The sequence below is a fragment of the Lepidochelys kempii genome, chromosome 14, assembly GCF_965140285.1.
Source record: "Lepidochelys kempii isolate rLepKem1 chromosome 14, rLepKem1.hap1, whole genome shotgun sequence".
Lineage (NCBI taxonomy): Eukaryota > Metazoa > Chordata > Testudines > Cheloniidae > Lepidochelys > Lepidochelys kempii.
Genome location: NC_136393.1, coordinates 50,619,719 through 50,639,003, shown reverse-complemented (window position 1 = coordinate 50,639,003; position 19,285 = coordinate 50,619,719). Strand labels below are relative to the sequence as shown.

The 19,285-nt window shown below is 62.1% G+C and overlaps 1 protein-coding gene across 5 annotated transcripts in view; it reads left to right on the top strand.

Annotated features, from left to right (window-relative positions):
• The window catches only part of LOC144929379 (class I histocompatibility antigen, F10 alpha chain-like), a 29,113-nt gene extending 9,828 nt beyond the window's left edge, over positions 1-19,285 (top strand). For 4 of the 5 annotated variants that reach the window (XM_078848725.1, XM_078848727.1, XM_078848729.1 and 1 more), the window contains one exon: positions 605-2,198. In XM_078848725.1, the coding sequence (XP_078704851.1) occupies positions 605-678 (74 nt within the window). In that variant the 3' untranslated portion in view covers positions 679-2,198. Of the gene's footprint in view, positions 1-604; positions 2,199-18,896 lie in introns of those variants that run through there. The other variant, XM_078848728.1, reaches the window with a different exon arrangement.

The following is a 19,285-nucleotide window of genomic DNA, read 5'->3' as shown; positions in this document are numbered from 1 at the left end:
GCTTCCCAGCCCAGCTCGGGCCCCTGCTCTCCCCTTAGCTCTGCCCACTCTGGCCAGGCAGCTCCAGCTCACATGGAGAATGGGACATCTGGCCTCCTGACTCCCTCATTAGCCTGCCTGCCCTGTCAGTCAGGCTGACCTGTAGCGCTGGTCTCTCCCCATTGCCCCTGGGGACGGTCAGTCTCAGGGTCCGGGTTTCCCATCGATCCTTCCCCTTCCTTCTGGCACTGGGAGAGGGCCAACCAAAACCCCCACTCAGTGTCAGTGAGGGGCCACTAGTCCCCTTACATTGAGCCACACACGTCACTCCAACGACCCATTACAGGCCAGGCCAGCCGTCCGGGAGCTGCCGGTGTGTGGGGAAAAGCCAGAGCCCGGCGGCGTCTGTCGGGGGCGGGTACGACCAGGGTCACGTGCTGCGTTTGGGGTTCGAACCCGTGTCCTATCCCAGCCTGGGGCAGGTCGCTTCACAGAGAGGACTTAGTCTGAGGTGCATGGGGGGCGCAGTGTGGGGGGAGCCCAGAGCTGAATTCCCCTTCCCCTTCCCTAGCTGGGATCCCCACAACTAACGCCGCCTCTGAACGATTTTCTTCTCTCTCCGCAGCAAAGAGCGGGGAAGATTCTGCCTCCAGCTCGTCATTGGGAACAGACCCCCTTAGCGTGGGACTCCAGAGCTAGATGCAGAATGACCCTGCCCAGCTGTTGACTCTGCTGGCTGGCGATCTCTGTCCTCTGACTCCCTTCTGCTCTAGGGGGAGATTTCCATTTGGTCGTTATAACCGTTTCCTCCTCTGGGTGTTGGGCCTTAGGCTCTCGTATTGCAGGGTTTGTGTTCTCTCCTTCTGCATCCGGGACATTGTGTCAGATTCCCTCAAAAAGGACCGACTCACTCCAGTGTCTCGTCTCTGCGGGGGCTGCACCGCCGGTGTCAGGGACGGGGCAGTTCCCCTTGTCCAGCAGCAGAAATTGGCATAGAGTCTGACGAGCCGGCAAAGACGGGGGCAGGGGAGCTCCACAGAGGGGAATTATGGGTTACCCCACCCCCATCTGAGAGGCAAATGGGCCTACTTGGAAAAAGCAAATCCCAAAATTGTGATTTTCAGAGGAAAAGACTCTGTGCTCTGGTCAAGTTCAGGTCTGAGCTTTGCCCTGAAACCCCACCACCACCACCAAACCCCCCAAATTCTGCACAAAGCTGAGCCACTGAGTCTCAGAATCTCAGCACGTGTGGAACAGGAACAGCGGAAGGCCGAGGACCTGTCCCTCTCTGGCCCTGGCTCCGGGAATGCAGAAATGGGGTTTTTCCTGTTCAGGTCCAACTTCTTGCTGGCTTTGCATTTTTTAAAATCATGTTCAATAAGCCCATTCACCCCCCACTGGCCACCGAGGGGTAAGATCCGGCAGCGTGGGGCGTCGAGATCTGACGTGTACAAGCGCTAGCTGGCCTGCAGAGCCATCGACCTTAACACACGTGAGCTGACAGGGCCACCGGCTAATCGCACCCCAGCTGGCTGAATGGGACCCCGAGAGTCGCGCTGAAACACCCAGCAAAAGCGTCCCCCTCTCGGGGTGTTTTCTAGTTTTCATTGGACGCCTCTGGCTTAGCGTTCTGGCCTGTGTGTGTGAGAGACCCACAGAATCTATATGAGCCCAGTGCCTATAGAATAGCTGCCCGGATCCCTGCACCAGCCCTGGGTCAAACAGCCTCACACACGCGGGTACTTCAGGGGATTAGCACCTGCGCATTTAACCCGACGAAGTCCTGTTCTTTTCACTACGTTCCTCGTCTGAGCGTTCAGTGTATTGCACGGTGACTCTGTGTGACGTGGGGAAGAGATGGGCTCTTGCCGAATCTGCCATACTTCGGGCAGGCGGCCTTAATGGAACCGACAGCTCTGCTGCCAATGTTCACGTCCCCCGGGGAGCGATGGGACCCTCCCTCTAGCCGCCCTTGGGCTGGAACCCAAACGTACGGCTTTGCCCTGGGGATGCGCTGCACCTGTGGTACCGTTAGGGACCCAGATCCGCCGCCTTCCCGGTGCTACGTAGCCCTGAGCAGGGGTTAAGGTATGTGGGGTGGTTTAATGACCCTGCCTGAGCACAGTAAGTAACTGGATGATTTCATGTTCTTTCATTTTTACATATTTTGTTTGATGCTTTTGCTCGGTGATTGAGCTAATAAAATACAGACCATGGAACCGTGGGCAGCTCGGCTGTTTGTTCCCCAGACATCAGGGGGAGACTCTTTGCCCCACCGCGGGCTGGTCCCTAGAACTTCCCCAGTGTCCTCTAGTGACGGGCACCAGCCCTGGCAGCTGCTGGCTGTCGAGGGAAAGTTGACCTGTGCGTCGATCATTTATTTCCCTCAGCAACGTGGATCCAGAGCGTTGGGGGGCCCAGGGTGGATCAGTCTGTGAATCAGTCCCCGCTGAATCAGTCTGTGCTCCCCACACCTCCACCCCCTCAGTTACTCACTGGCTTGTGCCCTGGAGCTAGGGATTTATCTCTCTGATATCTTTGAATCCCAGCATACAGCTGGTTGTTCTGAGTATGCCTGTGGCATTCCAGTGGTTAGGGTGCTAGCCTGGGAGACCTGGCTCTGCCACACACTTCCTGGGTGACTCTGGTCTCTCTAGGCCTCAGTTTCCCCATCAGGATAATAGCCTTTCCCTGTTGCCAAGGGGGCATGAGGATAAAAGGACTGTGAGGTGCTCAGACATTGCAGCATTCGATAGAAATGTTCCGACTTGTTCGGTATCCTTCTTAGCTCTTGCCTTTTAAATCATGTGGCAGGGAGTTCCACAGGATCATCCATTACACTGTGTCAATTTTAACATCCTAGAATAGACTTTAACAGCGAAGTAGAAGCGCTGCAGAACGCCGGGCACCGTGTTTTAGGGCTGCAGAGTGCTCCAGACAGGACAGCCTGGTGTCCCCGGCCTCCCTGTGTCAGACCCGGGGTTGCCAATTCTGGCCGGACAGATTCCTGGGGGCGGCGTGCGGCCGGCCGGCAGGGGGCGTCCGAGCCACGTGCCGCGAGCCGGCGCACGGCCCCGCCCCCCAGGCGGCCAGCCAATGGGGAGAGACGAAGGCGGGACCCCCCCTCCACCCAGGGGAAACTAGGGCAAAGGGGCGGGCTCCTTCAATGAAGAGCGCGGGGGGGCGGTGGCCTAGCTGCTCGAAGAGGCGGGTCTCGCCTCGCTCCTACCAATCGGGCGCCTAGGGGCGTGTCCGCTCTCTACCAATGGGGAGAGAGGGTGGGGATTCGAACGGCGCCTGCGGCAGCCGCCAAGTCGCGGGCGCGCGCGGCCCAGCCGGCCGTTGGGCTCTAACGGCCGCGGGGCGGGGCCAGGGGGCGGGGCCAGGCCCCGAGCTGCTCCCGGAAACGGGGTCAACAGCCCCGGGCCTGGCAAGGGAAAGAAACCGGGGGAGCTGGGACCCCGCTTCCCGCCCGCGCCCGGACTCCTGGGTTCTCTCCCGGCTCGGGGGGGCTGGGAGCCCGGACTCCTGGGTTCTCTCCCGGCTGGGGGGGGGGACTGGTGGGTTAGAGCAGGGGGGGCTGGGAGCCCGGACTCCTGGGTTCTCTCCCGCTGGGGAGGGGGAACTGGGAGCCCGGACTCCTGGGTTCTCTCCCGCTGGGGGGGCTGGGAGCCCGGACTCCTGGGTTCTCTCCCGGCTCGGGGGGGGGACTGGTGGGTTAGAGCAGGGGGGGCTGGGAGCCCGGACTCCTGGGTTCTCTCCCGCTGGGGGGGCTGAGAGCCCGGACTCCTGGGTTCTCTCCCAGCTCGGGGGGGGGACTGGGGGGGCTGGGAGCCCGGACTCCTGGGTTCTCTCCCGCTGGGGGGGCTGGGAGCCCGGACTCCTGGGTTCTCTCCCGGCTCGGGGGGGGGGACTGGGGGGGCTGGGAGCCCGGACTCCTGGGTTCTCTCCCGCTGGGGGGGCTGGGAGCCCGGACTCCTGGGTTCTCTCCCGGCTCCGGGGGGGGGGACTGGTGGGTTAGAGCAGGGGGGGCTGGGAGCCCGGACTCCTGGGTTCTCTCCCGGCTGGGGGGTGGCTTGGACCCAAGAGCAGCCTGAAGGCTGGGCAAGGCAAAGATGGGGAGGTCCCAGGGGGCGGGGCCTTGGGTGGGGGCGGGGCGCTGCCCAGGGGGCGGGGCCTTGGGTGGGGGCGGGGCGCTGCCTGGATTCCCCTCCGCGCTCATCTGGTTTCGCTTTCGCCTCCGCAGCCTGCCCGGCCGGGCTCTGCCCAGCGACCGGTGACGCGGCAGGTCTGCGGGCGGCTATTGGAGGGGACAGCGCGAGCCCGGGACGGCGAGAGGGGGCCCGCTTCCGCCCGGGCGGCGATGGCGCAGAGCGGGCGGCGATGGCGCTGATGCTGGGGGCTGCGGCCGCCCGGGGGCTGCTCCGGGGGCTCCGCCCGGGACGGGGGGCCGTCAGCCCTGCTGCGCTCTCCGTCCGGACTGGAGCTGGGGTCCGGTCGGTGCCGGGCGGGGATTACATCCCGCGCTCGTGGCCCCGTTGTGCTCGGCGCTGCGCACCCCGGTCAGCCGGCCGGCCCGGCTGTGGGGCTCACGGGGGTCGGTTCTGGTTTGTCGGGGTGTCACGGAGTGTGGGGGAGTCCAGGCCCTGCCCCCCTCTTCCTGGGATCCCCTGAGACTCTCAGCCAGCCAGTAAAACAGAGGGTTTATTGGACGACAGGAACACAGCCCCCAACAGAGCTTGTGGGTACAACCAGGACCCCTCAGTCACGTCCTTCTGGGGGAGCAGGGAGCTTAGACCCCAGCCCTGGGGTTCCCTGTGTTCCTCCCCCCAGCCCCAAACTGAAACTAACCCCCCCAGCAGGTTCCCTGCTGCAGCCTCCATCCACATTCCCGGGCAGAGGTGTTACCTCCCCCTCCCCCTCCTGGCTCAAGGGACAGGCTCTCAGGTCTCCCCTCCCCAGGGCACATTCCCAGGTCAACACTCCCCCCCCCCCTCACATCATCACAACCGGTAACACACTGGGGGCCAGGCTGGGGTCTGTGCCATGGGGCTGAGGGCCCGAGATTGCTGCATGGCCTGCGGCGGGCAGTGGGGGGCGCTCCGTCTCTCCGGCCCAGCTGCTCCTGGAGGAACACCCCACAGCGGGTTGTGTGGGTCCTTGGCCGGCAGGGGGCAGGGTGACCAGACAGCAAGTGTGTGAAAACTCAGGCTGGGGGGCGGGCGGGGGTGATAGGGTCAGACAAAGCCCCGAATCGCAGGCCTGTCCCTATAAACTTGGGCTATTTGGTTCCCCCCAGCGGGGGTCACGGGGTCACGCTCCTTCTGCCCTCGTGGCCGGCTCCATCCGCCCCTCCTGTGCCCAGGTGATTTCTCGGAAACCAGCCGAGATCCTGGCAGGGGGCGGCATGCGGCCGGCAGGGGGCAGTGGAGCCTCGGGCAGTGAGCCGGGGCGTGGTGGCACCGAGGGACTTTCCAGTGACTCAGCCCAGCCGGCAGAGCGCGGCCGCGTGCCCGGGCACAGGGCCGCACGGTGTGTGCGGGGCAAAGGCCGCTCCGGGCACAGGGCCGCACGGTGTGTGCGGGGCAAAGGCCGCCCCGGGGCTCCGGGCACCGCCCACGGAGCTGGGTAGCTGGAGCCCTGCCAGCCTTCCTCGAGAGCCGGGGCTGGGAGCCAGGACGCCTGGGTTCTCTCCCAGCTCTGTACTTCCTTGATCTCCCCCGCCGTCCAGCCTGGGAATCTGTCTGTGTCCCCTGCCCCATTGTTCTCAGAGGTGCTATCAGGTTTTTGTTGTAATGTGGAGCACAGCTAATGTGTGGGGTGCCCCACACTCTGTAAGGAGGTGGCCTGGACTGAGCTGAGCCCTGACGCTGCCGTGAGACAGGACTTTCCAGCCGGCTCCACCCAGCCTCACCCACGCCTGGATCTCACCCCACACACACCGGGGCACGTTCGCGGCTCTCCCCTGCGTCTCAGCCCGTGGCTCGCTCAGACCTGCCAACGGGAGCTGCAGCAGCTGCCCCAGGCCTTAAACTGCCAGGGGTGGGGGGGCTATGAATGCAGGCAAAGCCCCTCACCCCCACGGCCGTTCCCAAAGGACAGGCCTCCCTGGTTTGTGCCCCAGCCCAGGGCTGCTGTGCCCACGCCCCACAGGGAGCGGCTGAGCTGCGTTACCATGGGGCACACAGCCCGGGCTGCCGGGTGTATGGTTACGGCTCAGGAGACCTGGGTTCGGTTCCCTCCGGGGCCAATCATTGAATCTGTCTGGCTGAGAGAAACTCAGTGGGAAGGGGGTGCCTAAGCCCCTTGGGTTCCTCTGAAAATTCCAGCCTGTGGGCCTCAGGCCCCCCTCTGTAAAATGGGATAATAATCCTTCCTTCGCCTGGCTACCCCAGTTACACTCAGGGCAACTCCCCGCCCCTCCCCAGCATTGGACTCAGGCTCTCTGCAGACCCAGGCAGCGTCACTGCCTGGATCACACACGGGGCAGCTGCCCCTTCTCATAGCGCTTGGCTCCGGCTCTCTGCACACTCAGGCATCACTGGGCACACTCAGGGCAGCTCCTCCCTCTTGGAGTGATGGGTTCAGGCTCTCTGCAGACTCAGGCAGCGTCGCTGAGTCCGTCACGCTCAGGGCAGCTCCCCCCCAGCAATGGGGTCAGGCTCTCTGCAGACTCAGGCAGCGTCACTGCGTCAGTGACACACGAGTCATGTTCTCAGTGCGTCTGTGCGGCCGGCAAGGCTGGACGCTGCCGGCTTTACTCGCTGCCAGGGCCCGAGGCACAGACCTTCAGCGCCGGCACCGTGATCCGGCCCTGGCAGGGTCACCGCTCGGCTGGAGCAGGGCCAGGGGCAGAGGCAGGAATCTGCTTGTGCCCCGGTAAACACAGGGCAGGGTTAGCACAGCCAAGGTCCCGGGGCGCACGCGATGGCTGGGATGGAAACGCCGCCGGGCCTGGATGGGTGCTATTGGGGGGGGGGTTCCCTGGCACTCCTCCCCCCCGCCCCCAATGCTGTGACACTGACGGCCGAATGATTCACAGCCCAGGGGGGGATCTCCAGCCAACGTCCCGCAGCGGGCGAAGGGCCCAGCCTGAGCAGGCGGATTGTTGTGGCCGGGGTGGCATCACAACACCAAGCTGGCTCTGTTCCCAGGGGGCTGCTTTGGCCTCTGCCCACCTGGGGCTGCCTCCCCCCAGAGGGGCTGGGTGCACAGTCAGCATGGGGGGTCCCAGCCCGGGGGGGAGGGGGTTGTCCCCATTGCACAGAGGGGAAAGGGAGCTGACTCTGCTCACACTCTGACTCAGCAGCAAACCTGGGGACAGAACCCAGGAGTCCTGGCTCCCAGCCCCTCCGCTCTGACCCACTGGGCCCCACTCTGTAGCTGCTGACACAAATCATATGGTCACAAACCTCCCTTCCCCCCATGGTGCTGTTCCTGCCTCGGTTGCTGCTTTCAGGCCGTGCTGCAGCCTGACCCAGGGGCGGGGGGTCTCTGGCCGGACTCCCAGGCGAGATGCGGGAACCTGGTGTCTCTGATCCTGCCCAGCCATCACACGGGGCCTGGTTCACCCACTGTCGCCCTGCGGCTGGCCCGGGCAGAGCAGTGGGCAATGCCAGCTGGGGGGTGTCAATGCCCGGGCTGGAGAGGTACCACGGGCAGTACAAGGTGCCGGGCGGGGGGAACCAGGCCTATGGGGATAGGGAGCCATTGGCCTGGATCACCCTGGAACCCCTCGTCCGCAGCACCGGCCCCAGGGTGGGGCAAGACGGGGGGAGGGGGGAACTGCCCCAGGGGCTCCTCAGTGCAAAGCAGGAACATTTTCCCTTGGACCCTCAGACTCAGCTGCTGGATGGGACCTGCCGTCGGGCTCGGACCCCGGCTCCCCTCAGCCCAGCCCAGCCACACACGGCGCCCTGGAGGCTTCCAGTTCTTCCCCACAAGGCAGCAGGAGCCTTTCTGGGAATGTGGCCCAGGAACAGGATGGTCGGTGGCGAAGCTACAGGCCTGGGGCTCAAGACTCCTGGGTTCACTGCCTGGCTCTGCCACAAACTCTGTGTGCAACCTTGGGCAGATCACTGAACCTCTCAGTGCCTCCGTTTCCCCATCTGTGCATACAGCACACGGCTCAATGGGGGGGTCTGCGGAGCGCCCGGCACCACGGGGCCCTGATCTCAGTCGGGGTCTGTGCAGGCCGCCCAGACTACAGGGCCACAGTCTGGGGTTCCAGATAACATAAGAACGGCCATAATGGGTCAGACCAAAGGTCCAGCCAGCCCAGTGTCCTGCCTTCCGACAGTGGCCAATGCCAGGTGCCCAGAGGGAATGGGCAGAACAGGGAATCACCACGTGATCCATCCCCTGTCGCTCATTCCCAGCTTCTGGCAAACACAGGCTAGGGCCACCATCCCTGCCCAACCTGGCAAATAGCCACTGATGGAAGGATCCTCCATGAACTTGTGTGACGAAGTGGGACAGTTCTTAACGTTCCCTCTGAATAGTGTAGGGCTGCCTCAGTTTCCCCTAGGCAGTTCTTAAGTATCTAGGGGGTGGGGTAAGGGCGTATGATCACTGCAGAGCCCTAGAGGGCAGGTGTGTGCAGAGGTCTGGACACAGACAATGGCCGACACCCTGTTTCCTGGCCACTGATGGGCTGGGCTCTTTTCCTTCTTGCTACAGGTTTCCACACCCTCAGTAGGTAACACAATCACACACCTTCCTGCTCTCCTTGTGCCCTGGCTAGGATCTCACCCTGATTAGACAGAGTTGCTCCACCCTTTCCAACAACACACTAGCAACGGGCAAAATACAAGCACCAGAATTGTCTGGGCTCTGGGATTTTGCTAGGACACTAACTGGATGTGACCTAGTTACAGGGCCATTCTCCCGAGCAGACACAAACTTAGGACCCTTCCCCTCCTGGGCTTTAGCTGGCCGGCCGGGCGAGGGGACGCAGGCTTCACGGTTCGGTTCAATGGCTCTCAGCACCCCGCTATACACATGGGTCCAGCGCCCCTGCACACACGTGTGCCTCCTCTTGAACACACACACGCACACACGGCCCCTCCATTATCGGCTGGGCCGTGGTCCAGCAGCGGCTGACTTCATAATAGGCATCCGCTCGTGCCCCAGAGCCTGCTCGTAGGGTCCTGGGGGTCTCAGGTAACAGCCATCGGGTGGATTTAATGGAGTTGTCATGGCGGGGGGGGGGTGCGGCAAATCCCTTTGCTTCCCAGTAGTCCGAGGTTCAGTAACATTGATGATAACAAAAAGAACAGGAGGACTTGTGGCACCTTGGAGGCTAACAAATGTATTTGAGCATCAGCTTTCGCGGGCTACAGCTCACTGCATCGGCTGCATCCCTTGTATCCTGCACAGTCAACCAGAGTAATAGAATTGAATAGTAATTGAATCCAGACCAGAGTAATAGAGACACGCTCGGCGGTACACAGCAGAGCAGGATATGCTCAAACCCAGCCGGCCTGCCTCTGTGCAGGGCAAAGAGATCCCAGCCCCAGCTAACCCTAATCAGCTTGCACGCTGGGTGGCCAGTCCCAGGTCGACTCGGGACACAGGACCCCGTTCTGGTTGCTGCGGCCCAACCATGCCATTCTCTGTGGCTAAACCCGGCTCTCACAGGGGCAGGAACCCCAGCAGGGAGACGGATGCTGCATGTCTCAGGTGCAGTGTGGAACCGATTAGGGCAGGGCTGGGTCACTTTGCAAATTCCCCTTGGGACCGGCCCGGCCAGCCGTTCAGCCCCAGCCCTGCGGCCTGCCTGTGCCCCGCTCCGGCCCGGTTGCCAGGTGAGCTCTTTGGCCAGCTGCAGGGAACGCCCCGCGCTGGCAGCCAACAAGGAAACGCTGCACCGTTTAATTCCAGCCCCAGTGAGTCGGACGCTGCCGTTTCTGGGAAATCTTGTGAGGAGGCAGAACTGTCCCCGCCCTGGGCTGCGGGGGCCCTGCAAGCTCAGCACAACCTCAGCCGCAGCTGGGGGGTGCTGGGATCCGGGGGTGGCAGGGAGAGGAAATCCCCTGGCTGGGAACATGAGTGTGTGACCCAGCCTGGGAAGCTCTGTCCCCTGGGCGTGCGGGGACCTGGCCGTGGGACGGGGACGGATCGCTGATGTGTGCAGTGTTGCAGCCGTGCTGGTCCCGGGACATTTAACAGCACCCAGGGGAGAACCCCACCTGGCTGGGCATGGGGAGACCAGGAGCAAAAAGAGCAGCTGAGCGGGGACCAGAGGGGTTCAGTTTGGTGCCCAGGCTAAAGTTCCTCATAAACACAAAGTGATCCCCTGGAGAATGGGGGACAGGATCCCCCACCCAGAGACAGACGTGTTCTCCCCACTGCATTAAAGGGGAAGGGGGACCTGAACCCAGACTGGCGGAGAAAAGGCCTGGCAGGGTGAGCCAGAGAGAGGACATAGAATGAAATCCCCCCGGCTCAGCCTGTATCTTTACTGCTGGACTCCCAGTATCAGCCCCGCAGAGACGGGGAGAGACAGCCGCGCTGAAGAAAGGGCCGTCTGTTTAAATGGGTGCTGGGCCCCTGCTGGGGTCAGGCATTGCCGTGTATTCGCAGCAGCCAGGGGGCGATTTGGGGCTGTGAGTATCAGGGTGACACACTGGAACTGCAGGGGAGAATCCCTGCTCCCTCCCCCTTGGACTGAGCTCCTGGCAGGTCATCATGTGCGGGTGGGGGACTTGGGGGAGCCCTTAAACCCCGAGGCCTGTCCAATGGGTGTAGAATAAAGGGGCACTTTCCATTAGAGCAGGGGTTTGCCCCACAGACCTTGGCTGACATTTCCCCTGTGTGTTTGGCCGATGCGCTCTTCCCCAGAGCTGGCTGCATCTCCATGGGGCTGCAGGTGCTGTGCATTGTCTGTGAGGCCCTTGGGGGTGACGGGAACTACATAAATGGCGAAAGCAATGAACCCCACAGTGCGGGGAGCTCACTCTGTGGACAGGGTGCCAGGAATACAGGACACCCCCTCCCTGGAGGGCTCTGGTGCTGTCTGCATTGCTCTGAGGGTCTCTCTGATCACAGCCCCACCCCAGCATGGCTCAGAGGCCAGCAGGGAGCCCGCTTTCCCAGCTTGGTAACCGTAAATTACTGGCCTGGCTGGGGGAACCTGGGACTGTCCTGGATCCACCGCCCCCTCTAGCCCACGTCTCGACCTCAGGGAGGGTTTTTTCCTACTCCAGCTTCCCAAAGAAACCCACCCGGACACGTCCCGTCCCCTGAGCTCTGAGCCTCTGGAGCAGGGGGAGGGAGACGAGATGATAGAATCATAGACGATCCGGGTGGGAAGGGACCTCAGGAGGTCATCGAGTCCAACCCCCTGCTCAGAGCAGGACCCACCCCAACTAAAATCATCCCAGCCAGGGCTTTGTCAAGCCGGGCCTTAAAAACCTCTAAGGATGGAGATTCCACCCCCTCCCTAGGGAACCCATTCCAGTGCTTCAACCCCTTCCTAGGTCCCCAGTGGTGGTGGGGGTGAACCCTGGAGAATGGGGTGGGGGGCGCTGAGCCCCTTTCTGTGCTGGGAGGCCCCTGGGGTGAGGGGTTTAAGGCCACACTCTCAAAAGTGGCCCCTAATTCTGGGTGCCTCCTATTCTGGGTGCCCAATTTGAGGCTGATGTTGCGGGGTGCTGGGCACCCGCAATGCTGGGGGAAATCCCAGGGAGCCAGGGGTGCGCCGCACCTCGAGAGTCAGGGCCCGGGTGTCTCCAGCCGGGCACCTAAAAATGTAAGCGTCCAGCTGTGGAGGCCATTGTGAAAAGGTGGGCCTGTGACGGAGCGGGACTGTTCTTAATGTCTCCTCTGAATACTGTAGGGGTGCCTCAGTTTCCCCTAGGCAGTTCTTACATCTCTAGAGCAGGGGTCGGCAAGCTATGGCAAGCGGGCCAAACATGGCATGCGAGCCAATTCTGAATGGCACGCTGCTGCCTGCGGGACCCGGGCAGCCAGCACCGTGCCACTAAAAATCCTGCCCGGCTCGGCCCGGTCTCCTCCGCCCCCCCGCCCCCCGCGTGCTCCTTGGAGGGCAGGCGACCTCCCCCCTCCCCCCGCCTCTTCCCCCATCGTGCGGGGTTCCTGCCCCTCTGTGACGATGTGACTCAGCAGGGAGGGGGGAGTGTTGACCTGGGAATGTGCCCTGGGGAGGGGAGACCTGAGAACCTGTCACCTGAGCCAGGAGGGGGAGGGGGAGGTGACACCTCTGCCCAGGAATGTGAACAGAGGCTGCAGCAGGGAACCTGCTGGGTGAGTTTAGTTTCAGTTTGGGGCTGGGTGGAGGAACACAGGGAACCCCAGGGCTGGGGTCTAAGCTCCCTGCTCCCCCAGAAGGACGTGATTGAGGGGTCCTGGTTGTACCCACAAGCTCTGTTTTTGGACTGTGTTCCTGTTGTCCAATAAACCTTCTGTTTTACTGGCTGGCTGAGAGTCTCAGTGGATCCCAGGAAGAGGGGTGCAGGGCCTGGACTCCCCCACACTCCGTGACAACTGGTGGCAGCGGTGGGATCTACTGCACCCCGTGAACGGCGCTTCCTGCAGTAAGTGACTGGGGAGCAGTAAAACGAAGGGGAATTGATGGGGACCAGGCGTGCTGAAGATTCAGAGAGAGACGGTTTCGGGGGGCGGTTAACCCCTGGGAATGTGTGACCAGAGAGAAAGACTTTTGCAGTAACAGGGTCCCCCGGGGGATTGCAGCGAGCGGTCCCAGGGGCGGAGGAATCTGCAGCTCGACCCTGGCAAAGAGGTGGTGACCTCGAGAAGGACTGGCACACGAGGGGCTTTTCCTGGAAACCGTGGGAAGCTGCCCGGCCTGCGAGGGGCCAGCAGGGAGATGTACGCTAAACGCCTGAAGAGCGACCTGGTGGAGCTGTGCAGGCAGAGGGGGCTGCGCATCGGGAGGTCCACCAAGGAACAGCTGATTGCCCAGCTGGAGGAGAGGGATCGCTTGGATGACCCGATCCCTGTCCCTGAGGGAAGCCGCCCGGCAGACGCAGCGTGGGCCCTGGGGCCTGACCGGGCTGGGAGGGGTCAGACCGCTGCTGAGGACATCCCGAGACCCTTCCTACCTATGTCCGGGGGAGGGGTTGGGGGAAGCCCGGCGAATACCGAGGGCACCCTGACCCCGGCAGCCAGCAGGGGATCCTCCTGGCGGAGCTCCCCATCCCTGGAGCAGAGGCGGCTGGAATGGGAGAGGGAGATGAAAATGAGGGAGCTGGAGGATCATGAAAAACAACGTCAACATGAGCAGGAGGAGAAGGAGAAACAACGTCAACATGAGCGTCAGGAGAAGGAGAAACAAAGGCAGCATGAACTGGAGCTGGCCAGGCTGAGGAGCAGTGGGGCCCCGGCTGCGGTGAGTGCGGGGGGACCCAAGACTGCAAGGAGCTTTGATAAGTGCTTCCTGGCCCAGCGGAAGGAGGGGGAGGACATGGATAGCTTCCTGACGGCCTTTGAGAATGCCTGCGAGCTGCACAGGGTTGACCCTGCAGACAGGCTCCAGTTCCTCACCCCCTTACTGGACCCCAAAGCCGTGGAGGTGTACAGCCGGATGACAGGGGCGGAGGCAGGGGACTATGAACTGTTCAAACAGGCCCTGCTCCGTGAGTTTGGGCTGACCCCCGAGATGTACCGGAGAAGGTTCCGGAGTCAGCGTAAAACGCCTGAGGTCACCTACCTACAACTGGCCAACCGGATGCAGGGGTATGCCCGCAAGTGGACAGCTGGGGCCCGAGCTAAAGAGGACCTGCTGGACCTAATCGTACTGGAGCAACTGTATGAACAGTGCCCGTCCGACCTGAGGCTGTGGCTGGTGGACAAAAAGCTCGAGAACCCCCAGCACGCAGGGCAGCTGGCCGACGAGTTTGTGAACAGTCGGTCAGGGGGTAGCCGGGAGGAGTCCCAAAAGAACAGGCCCCCCCCGATGCAGAGAGAGAGTCACCAGGGGGCCTCCCAGCGGGGAAATAGGGAGAACCCCCTCCCACGGGGAACGCCTGGCGTCGGGCCCCTCCGACCCGCTCGAGGGGACCAACGTGACCTGAGCTGCTATCACTGTGGCCAGAGAGGCCACGTACGGTCCCAGTGCCCCGGGCTCAGGGACAGACTGAGCAGACCCAACCTACCCAGGGTTAACTGGGTAGGGACCCAGCTGGACGAGGGGCAGACGACCCAGGAAAGGGGGCCTACCAGTTTACCACCTGCCCCGGAGGGAAGAGTACCCCAGGCCAGCTCCACCAGAGGGCTGGAGGCTCTGGACTCAGGGTGCTCGGTTTACAGGGTGGGCGCGGGGCTGTCCCTCCGGAGAGAGTGCCTTGTTCCCCTGGAGGTGGATGGGAGGAAGGTCAATGGATACTGGGATACGGGCGCGGAGGTGACGCTGGCCCGGCCCGAGGTGGTGGCCCCAGATCGGGTGGTGCCCAACACCTATCTGACCCTGACAGGGGTGGGCGGGACCCCATTTAAGGTGCCCGTGGCAAGGGTACACCTGAAATGGGGGGCCAAGGAGGGCCCCAAGGATGTGGGGGTACACCACCATTTGCCCACTGAAGTTTTGATGGGGGGAGACCTAGAGGACTGGCCGTCACAACCAGGCCGCCCTGGTTGTGACGCGTAGCCAGAGCCGGCGAGGGGCACTGCGCCCTGACCTCGGGGAGGGTATCACACCAGAGGCGCAGGACCCTACCCTGGTGGGGAGGGAGGGCCGAGGGGCACGGCTCAGAGAGGCGGAGGCCTCGGACCTGGCCAGCGAGAGGGAACCGGGCCCCATCCCTTCCCCAGCCGCTGAGTTCCAGGCCGAGTTGAGGAAAGATCCCTCCTTGCGGAAGCTCAGGGACCTGGCCGACCTCAGTGTGGTACGGACCATGAGGAGAGGCTGCCAGGAGAGGTTCCTGTGGGAGAAGGGGTTCCTGTACCGAGAATGGGCTCCCACAAGGGAAGTAGAGTCCTGTGGGATCAGGAGGCAGCTGGTGGTCCCCCAGAAGTATCGCCGCAGGCTCCTGTACCTGGCCCATGACATCCCCCTCGCAGGGCACCAGGGAATCCGGCGCACCCGGCAGAGGTTGCTACAGAACTTTTACTGGCCCGGGGTCTTTACCACGGTCCGGCAGTATTGCCGATCCTGTGACCCTTGTCAGAGGGTGGGGAAGGCCCGGGACAAGGGGAAAGCGGCTTTGAGACCTTTGCCCATCATAGAGGAGCCTTTCCAGAAGGTGGCCATGGACATCGTGGGGCCTCTCAGCAAGACGACCCGGTCGGGGAAGAAATACATTCTGGTGGTGGTAGATTTTGCCACCCGCTACCCCGAGGCAGTGCCCTTAGCTTCCATTGAAGCAGACACCGTGGCCGATGCGCTCCTGACCATTTTCAGCCGAGTGGGGTTCCCCAAGGAAGTCTTGACAGACCAAGGCTCCAACTTCATGTCGGCCCTGCTCCGGTGCTTGTGGGAGAAATGTGGGGTCCGGCACGACTGGGCCTCAGCTTATCACCCCCAGTCCAATGGGCTGGTGGAGAGGTTTAACGGGACGCTAAAGATGATGCTGAAAACCTTTATGAACCAGCACCCACAGGATTGGGACAAGTACTTACCGCACCTGCTGTTCGCGTACAGGGAGGTGCCCCAGGAGTCGACCGGATTTTCGCCTTTCGAACTGTTATATGGCAGGAGGGTGAGGGGCCCCCTGGACCTGATGAGAGACGAGTGGGAGGGGAAGGCCACTCCCGATGGAGAGTCAGTGGTGGAGTATGTCCTGATCTTCCGAGAGAGACTGGCTGAACTCATGGGCCTGGCCAGGGAGAATCTGGCCAGAGCCCAGAGGAAGCAGAAGCTCTGGTATGACCGCACGGCACGGGCCCGTGCCTACGCCACCGGGGATCAGGTGATGGTTCTCATCCCAGTGAGAAAGAACAAACTACAGGCCGCCTGGGAGGGCCCTTTCAAGGTCGTCAAGCAGCTCAATGAGGTAAACTATGTGGTGGAGCTGTCAAACCGGGCGCACCACCGCCGGGTGTACCATGTGAATATGATGAAGCCATATTATGCCAGGGGGAATGTGGTGTTGGCCGTGTGTGGACAGTGGGAAGAGCAGGGAGATGACCCTTTAGTAGATCTATTCCCTGGGACCAGAGCTGGTTTCCCCCTGGAAACAATTCCCCTCTCGGATCAGCTAACCCCTGCCCAGCAAGCTGAGGTCAGGGAGGTGCTGCATCCGTACCGACAGCTGTTTTCCAACCAGCCTGGACGCACTAATCTGACTGTCCACCGGGTGCAGACAGGGTCGCACCCGCCGATAAGATGCTCCCCCTTCCGAGTCACAGGGAAAACTGCTCAGGACCTGGAAAGAGAGGTCCGGGACATGCTGGCTTTGGGGGTGATCCAGCCATCTGCCAGCCCTTGGGCCTCGCCGGTGGTGCTGGTCCCCAAAAAGGACGGGTCGGTCCGGTTCTGTGTGGACTATCGGAAGCTCAATGCCATCACTGTATCTGATGCCTACCCCATGCCCAGGCCGGACGAGCTCCTAGACAAGCTGGGAGGAGCTCGGTACCTTACCACCATGGACCTTACAAAGGGCTACTGGCAAGTGCCGCTGGATGCAGATGCCCGACTGAAATCGGCCGTGTTACAGCGCGGGATTGCGGGCAGCGAAGGAGACCCGGGCCCAGGCCTGTTCTGGCAACTACCCAGTTCAGTTATACCAATGTGAGCCATTTGAGTGAGTCTGCAGAGGGGATTTACACCAGATTAACTGGCTCCATTTACAAATCAGTGTAAACAGGTGCAGACCAGGTCTCTTACGCACCTGACTACTCAAATTCAAACTGGAACAGAGAAGGGCTACTAGGATGATGCGAGGAATGAAAAACCTGCCTTACGAGAGGACACTCAAAGGGCTTGGCTTGTTTAGCCTGACCAGATGCAGGCTGAGGGCAAATCTGATTTAACAAAGGCTGAGGGAGATATTTAAGTTAAGCGCCAATGTGGACACAAGAACAAATGGATACAAACTGGCCATCAACAACTTCAGGCTTGAAATTAGGCGAAGGTTTCTAACCATCAGAGGGGTGAAGTTCTGGAGCAGCCTCCCAAGGAGAGCAGCGGGGGCAAAACACCAAACTGGCTCCAGGACTGAGCTTGGTGAGTTTAGGAGGGGATGGGATGATGAGACTGCCTACTGTGACACGTGGCCCATCGGCCACTGCTAATAGCAAAAATCCCCAAGGGCCGGTGATGGGGCACTGGCTGGGGAGGGCTCTGAGTTACTACAGGGAATTCTCTCCCAGGTGTCTGGCTGGCAGGTCTCACCCACATGCTCAGGGTCTAACCAATCACCAGATTTGGGGTCGGGAAGGAATTTTCCCTCAGGTTACACTGGCAGAGACCCTGGTGGGGTTTTGCTTCCTCTGCAGCATGAGACACGGGTCACTTGCAGGTTTAAACTAGAGTGAATGGAGAAATGTTCTGTCACTTGACCTCTTTAACCCATGGTTCGAGGATGTCAGTTACCCAGCCAGAGGTTCGGGTCTGTTACAGGAGTGGGTGGATGAGGGGCTGTGGCCTGTGATGTGCAGGAGGTCGGACTAGATGATCACAATGGTCCCTTCTGAGCTTAAAGTCTATGAGACGCTGCAGGGCCTTTACCTGTTGTCTGTTACATGGTCCCAGCCCCTGGCACGTGGCTCACGCACTGTGTCTCCCCCACAGTGTCCCCCGAGGTCTCAGTTTCCCACACAGACTCTCCCGACGGCTCCATCACCCTCTCCTGCCATGCCAGGGGCTTTTACCCGCGTCCCATCCACGTCTCCTGGGTGCGGGACGGAGAAGACATCCTGGCGGAGAAGGACTCCAGTGGGATCCTGCCCAATGCCGACGGCACCTATTACATGCAGTCGTCCCTGGAGATCTCCCCGGAGCAGGAGGACGGGCCCCGCTACGCCTGCCGGGTGGAGCACAGCAGCCTGCTGGCCCCCACGCTCATCTGGGGTAAGGGTGGGGTGAATGGCAGGGCCCAGAGGTTGGGGGCACAGCCCATGGGAATTACAGAGGTGGGGTGTGACCCTGCTACAGGAAGGTCAATATCCCTGCCCATCATCAGTGTGAACTCGTCTAGCTCTGGGTATTCATGTGACCCACAGAAATGGCCGATCCCTCAGATACTCTGATTTTCTGGCTATGGTGGCATCCAGTGACGGTGAGTTCCACAGGCTGATGTCATTACGAGGGAAGGGCTTGGTTGCTGCGTGGCTTGTGTGGCTGGCAGTGCCCAGCAGAGCACCCGCCCTCTGTGCCCCATCTCCGTCCCCCTCCCAGCTCAGCCTTTCCCCAACCCCGGAGGCCAGGTCTCTGCAGACGCCCTTGGGGAGACGTTCAAGGCAAAGGCCTGTGGCTGCCCCAGGAGGATGCCCCAGCGGCTGCTCCCCTCGGTGACCTGGGCCCTTCTTCATCCCACAGCCCCTGGGAAGAAGGGCTCTCTGACCCCCGGGGTCCTGGCCGCCATCGTCCTGGCTGTACTGGTTCTGGCTGGAGCCGTAGGGGCCGGCGTCATCCTGTGGAGGAGAAAATCAGCAGGTAAGAGCCGGTCCCCGTGGAGTCGGGATGTGGGGAGGTCTGGGGAGTGGGGCAGCCCAGCCAGCCCAAGGGGGAATGGCTCCTGCCACTGCCCCCCAAGGAGAGGTGGGGCAGGGCCATGGGGCAGGGCTGATCAATGTAGTTGGGGGCGGAGTGGGCTCTGTCGTTGGCTGGGCGCTATGTGCCCTGCTGTGGGGGGCACTGGGGTCAGACTGGCCTGGGCGAGGTGCAGTTGGGGTCACGGGGAGCCCTGTGTCCAGGGGAGGGAGGTCGGGGTCTCCGCGGGGGAGGGGTTACCCTGCTCCCCTGCACTGACCCTCATTCTCTGCTTGTGTTTCAGGCCCTCGCAAACCCAGCTACGCTCTGGCAGCCAGTGAGTAAATCCTGGGTACGGGGCCCAGAGGCCCCAGTGCATTATGGGTATTGTGGGGTTCCCATGAGGGGAGGAGGGCGCCTAGCAGTGACTGCACATGGGCCCCAATCGCTGGTTACTCTGGGTCTGACCATTCCTCGGCGTGTGGGAATCTGCGAGGCCGTCCCCAGCCGTCGCCCTTCCCCGGCTACCCGGGATTCTCTGACACACGCGCTGCCTTCGCCCAAACCAAGGGAACCCAAAAGGGCCGGAACAGCATCCACAGGTCGCCCCTGAGGGCAGAGCTCTGCCAGCGTGCCAGCATGCACTGGGGGCCCTTAGCGCGGCTCTGGGGGTGGGAGTGCAGGCCGGTACCT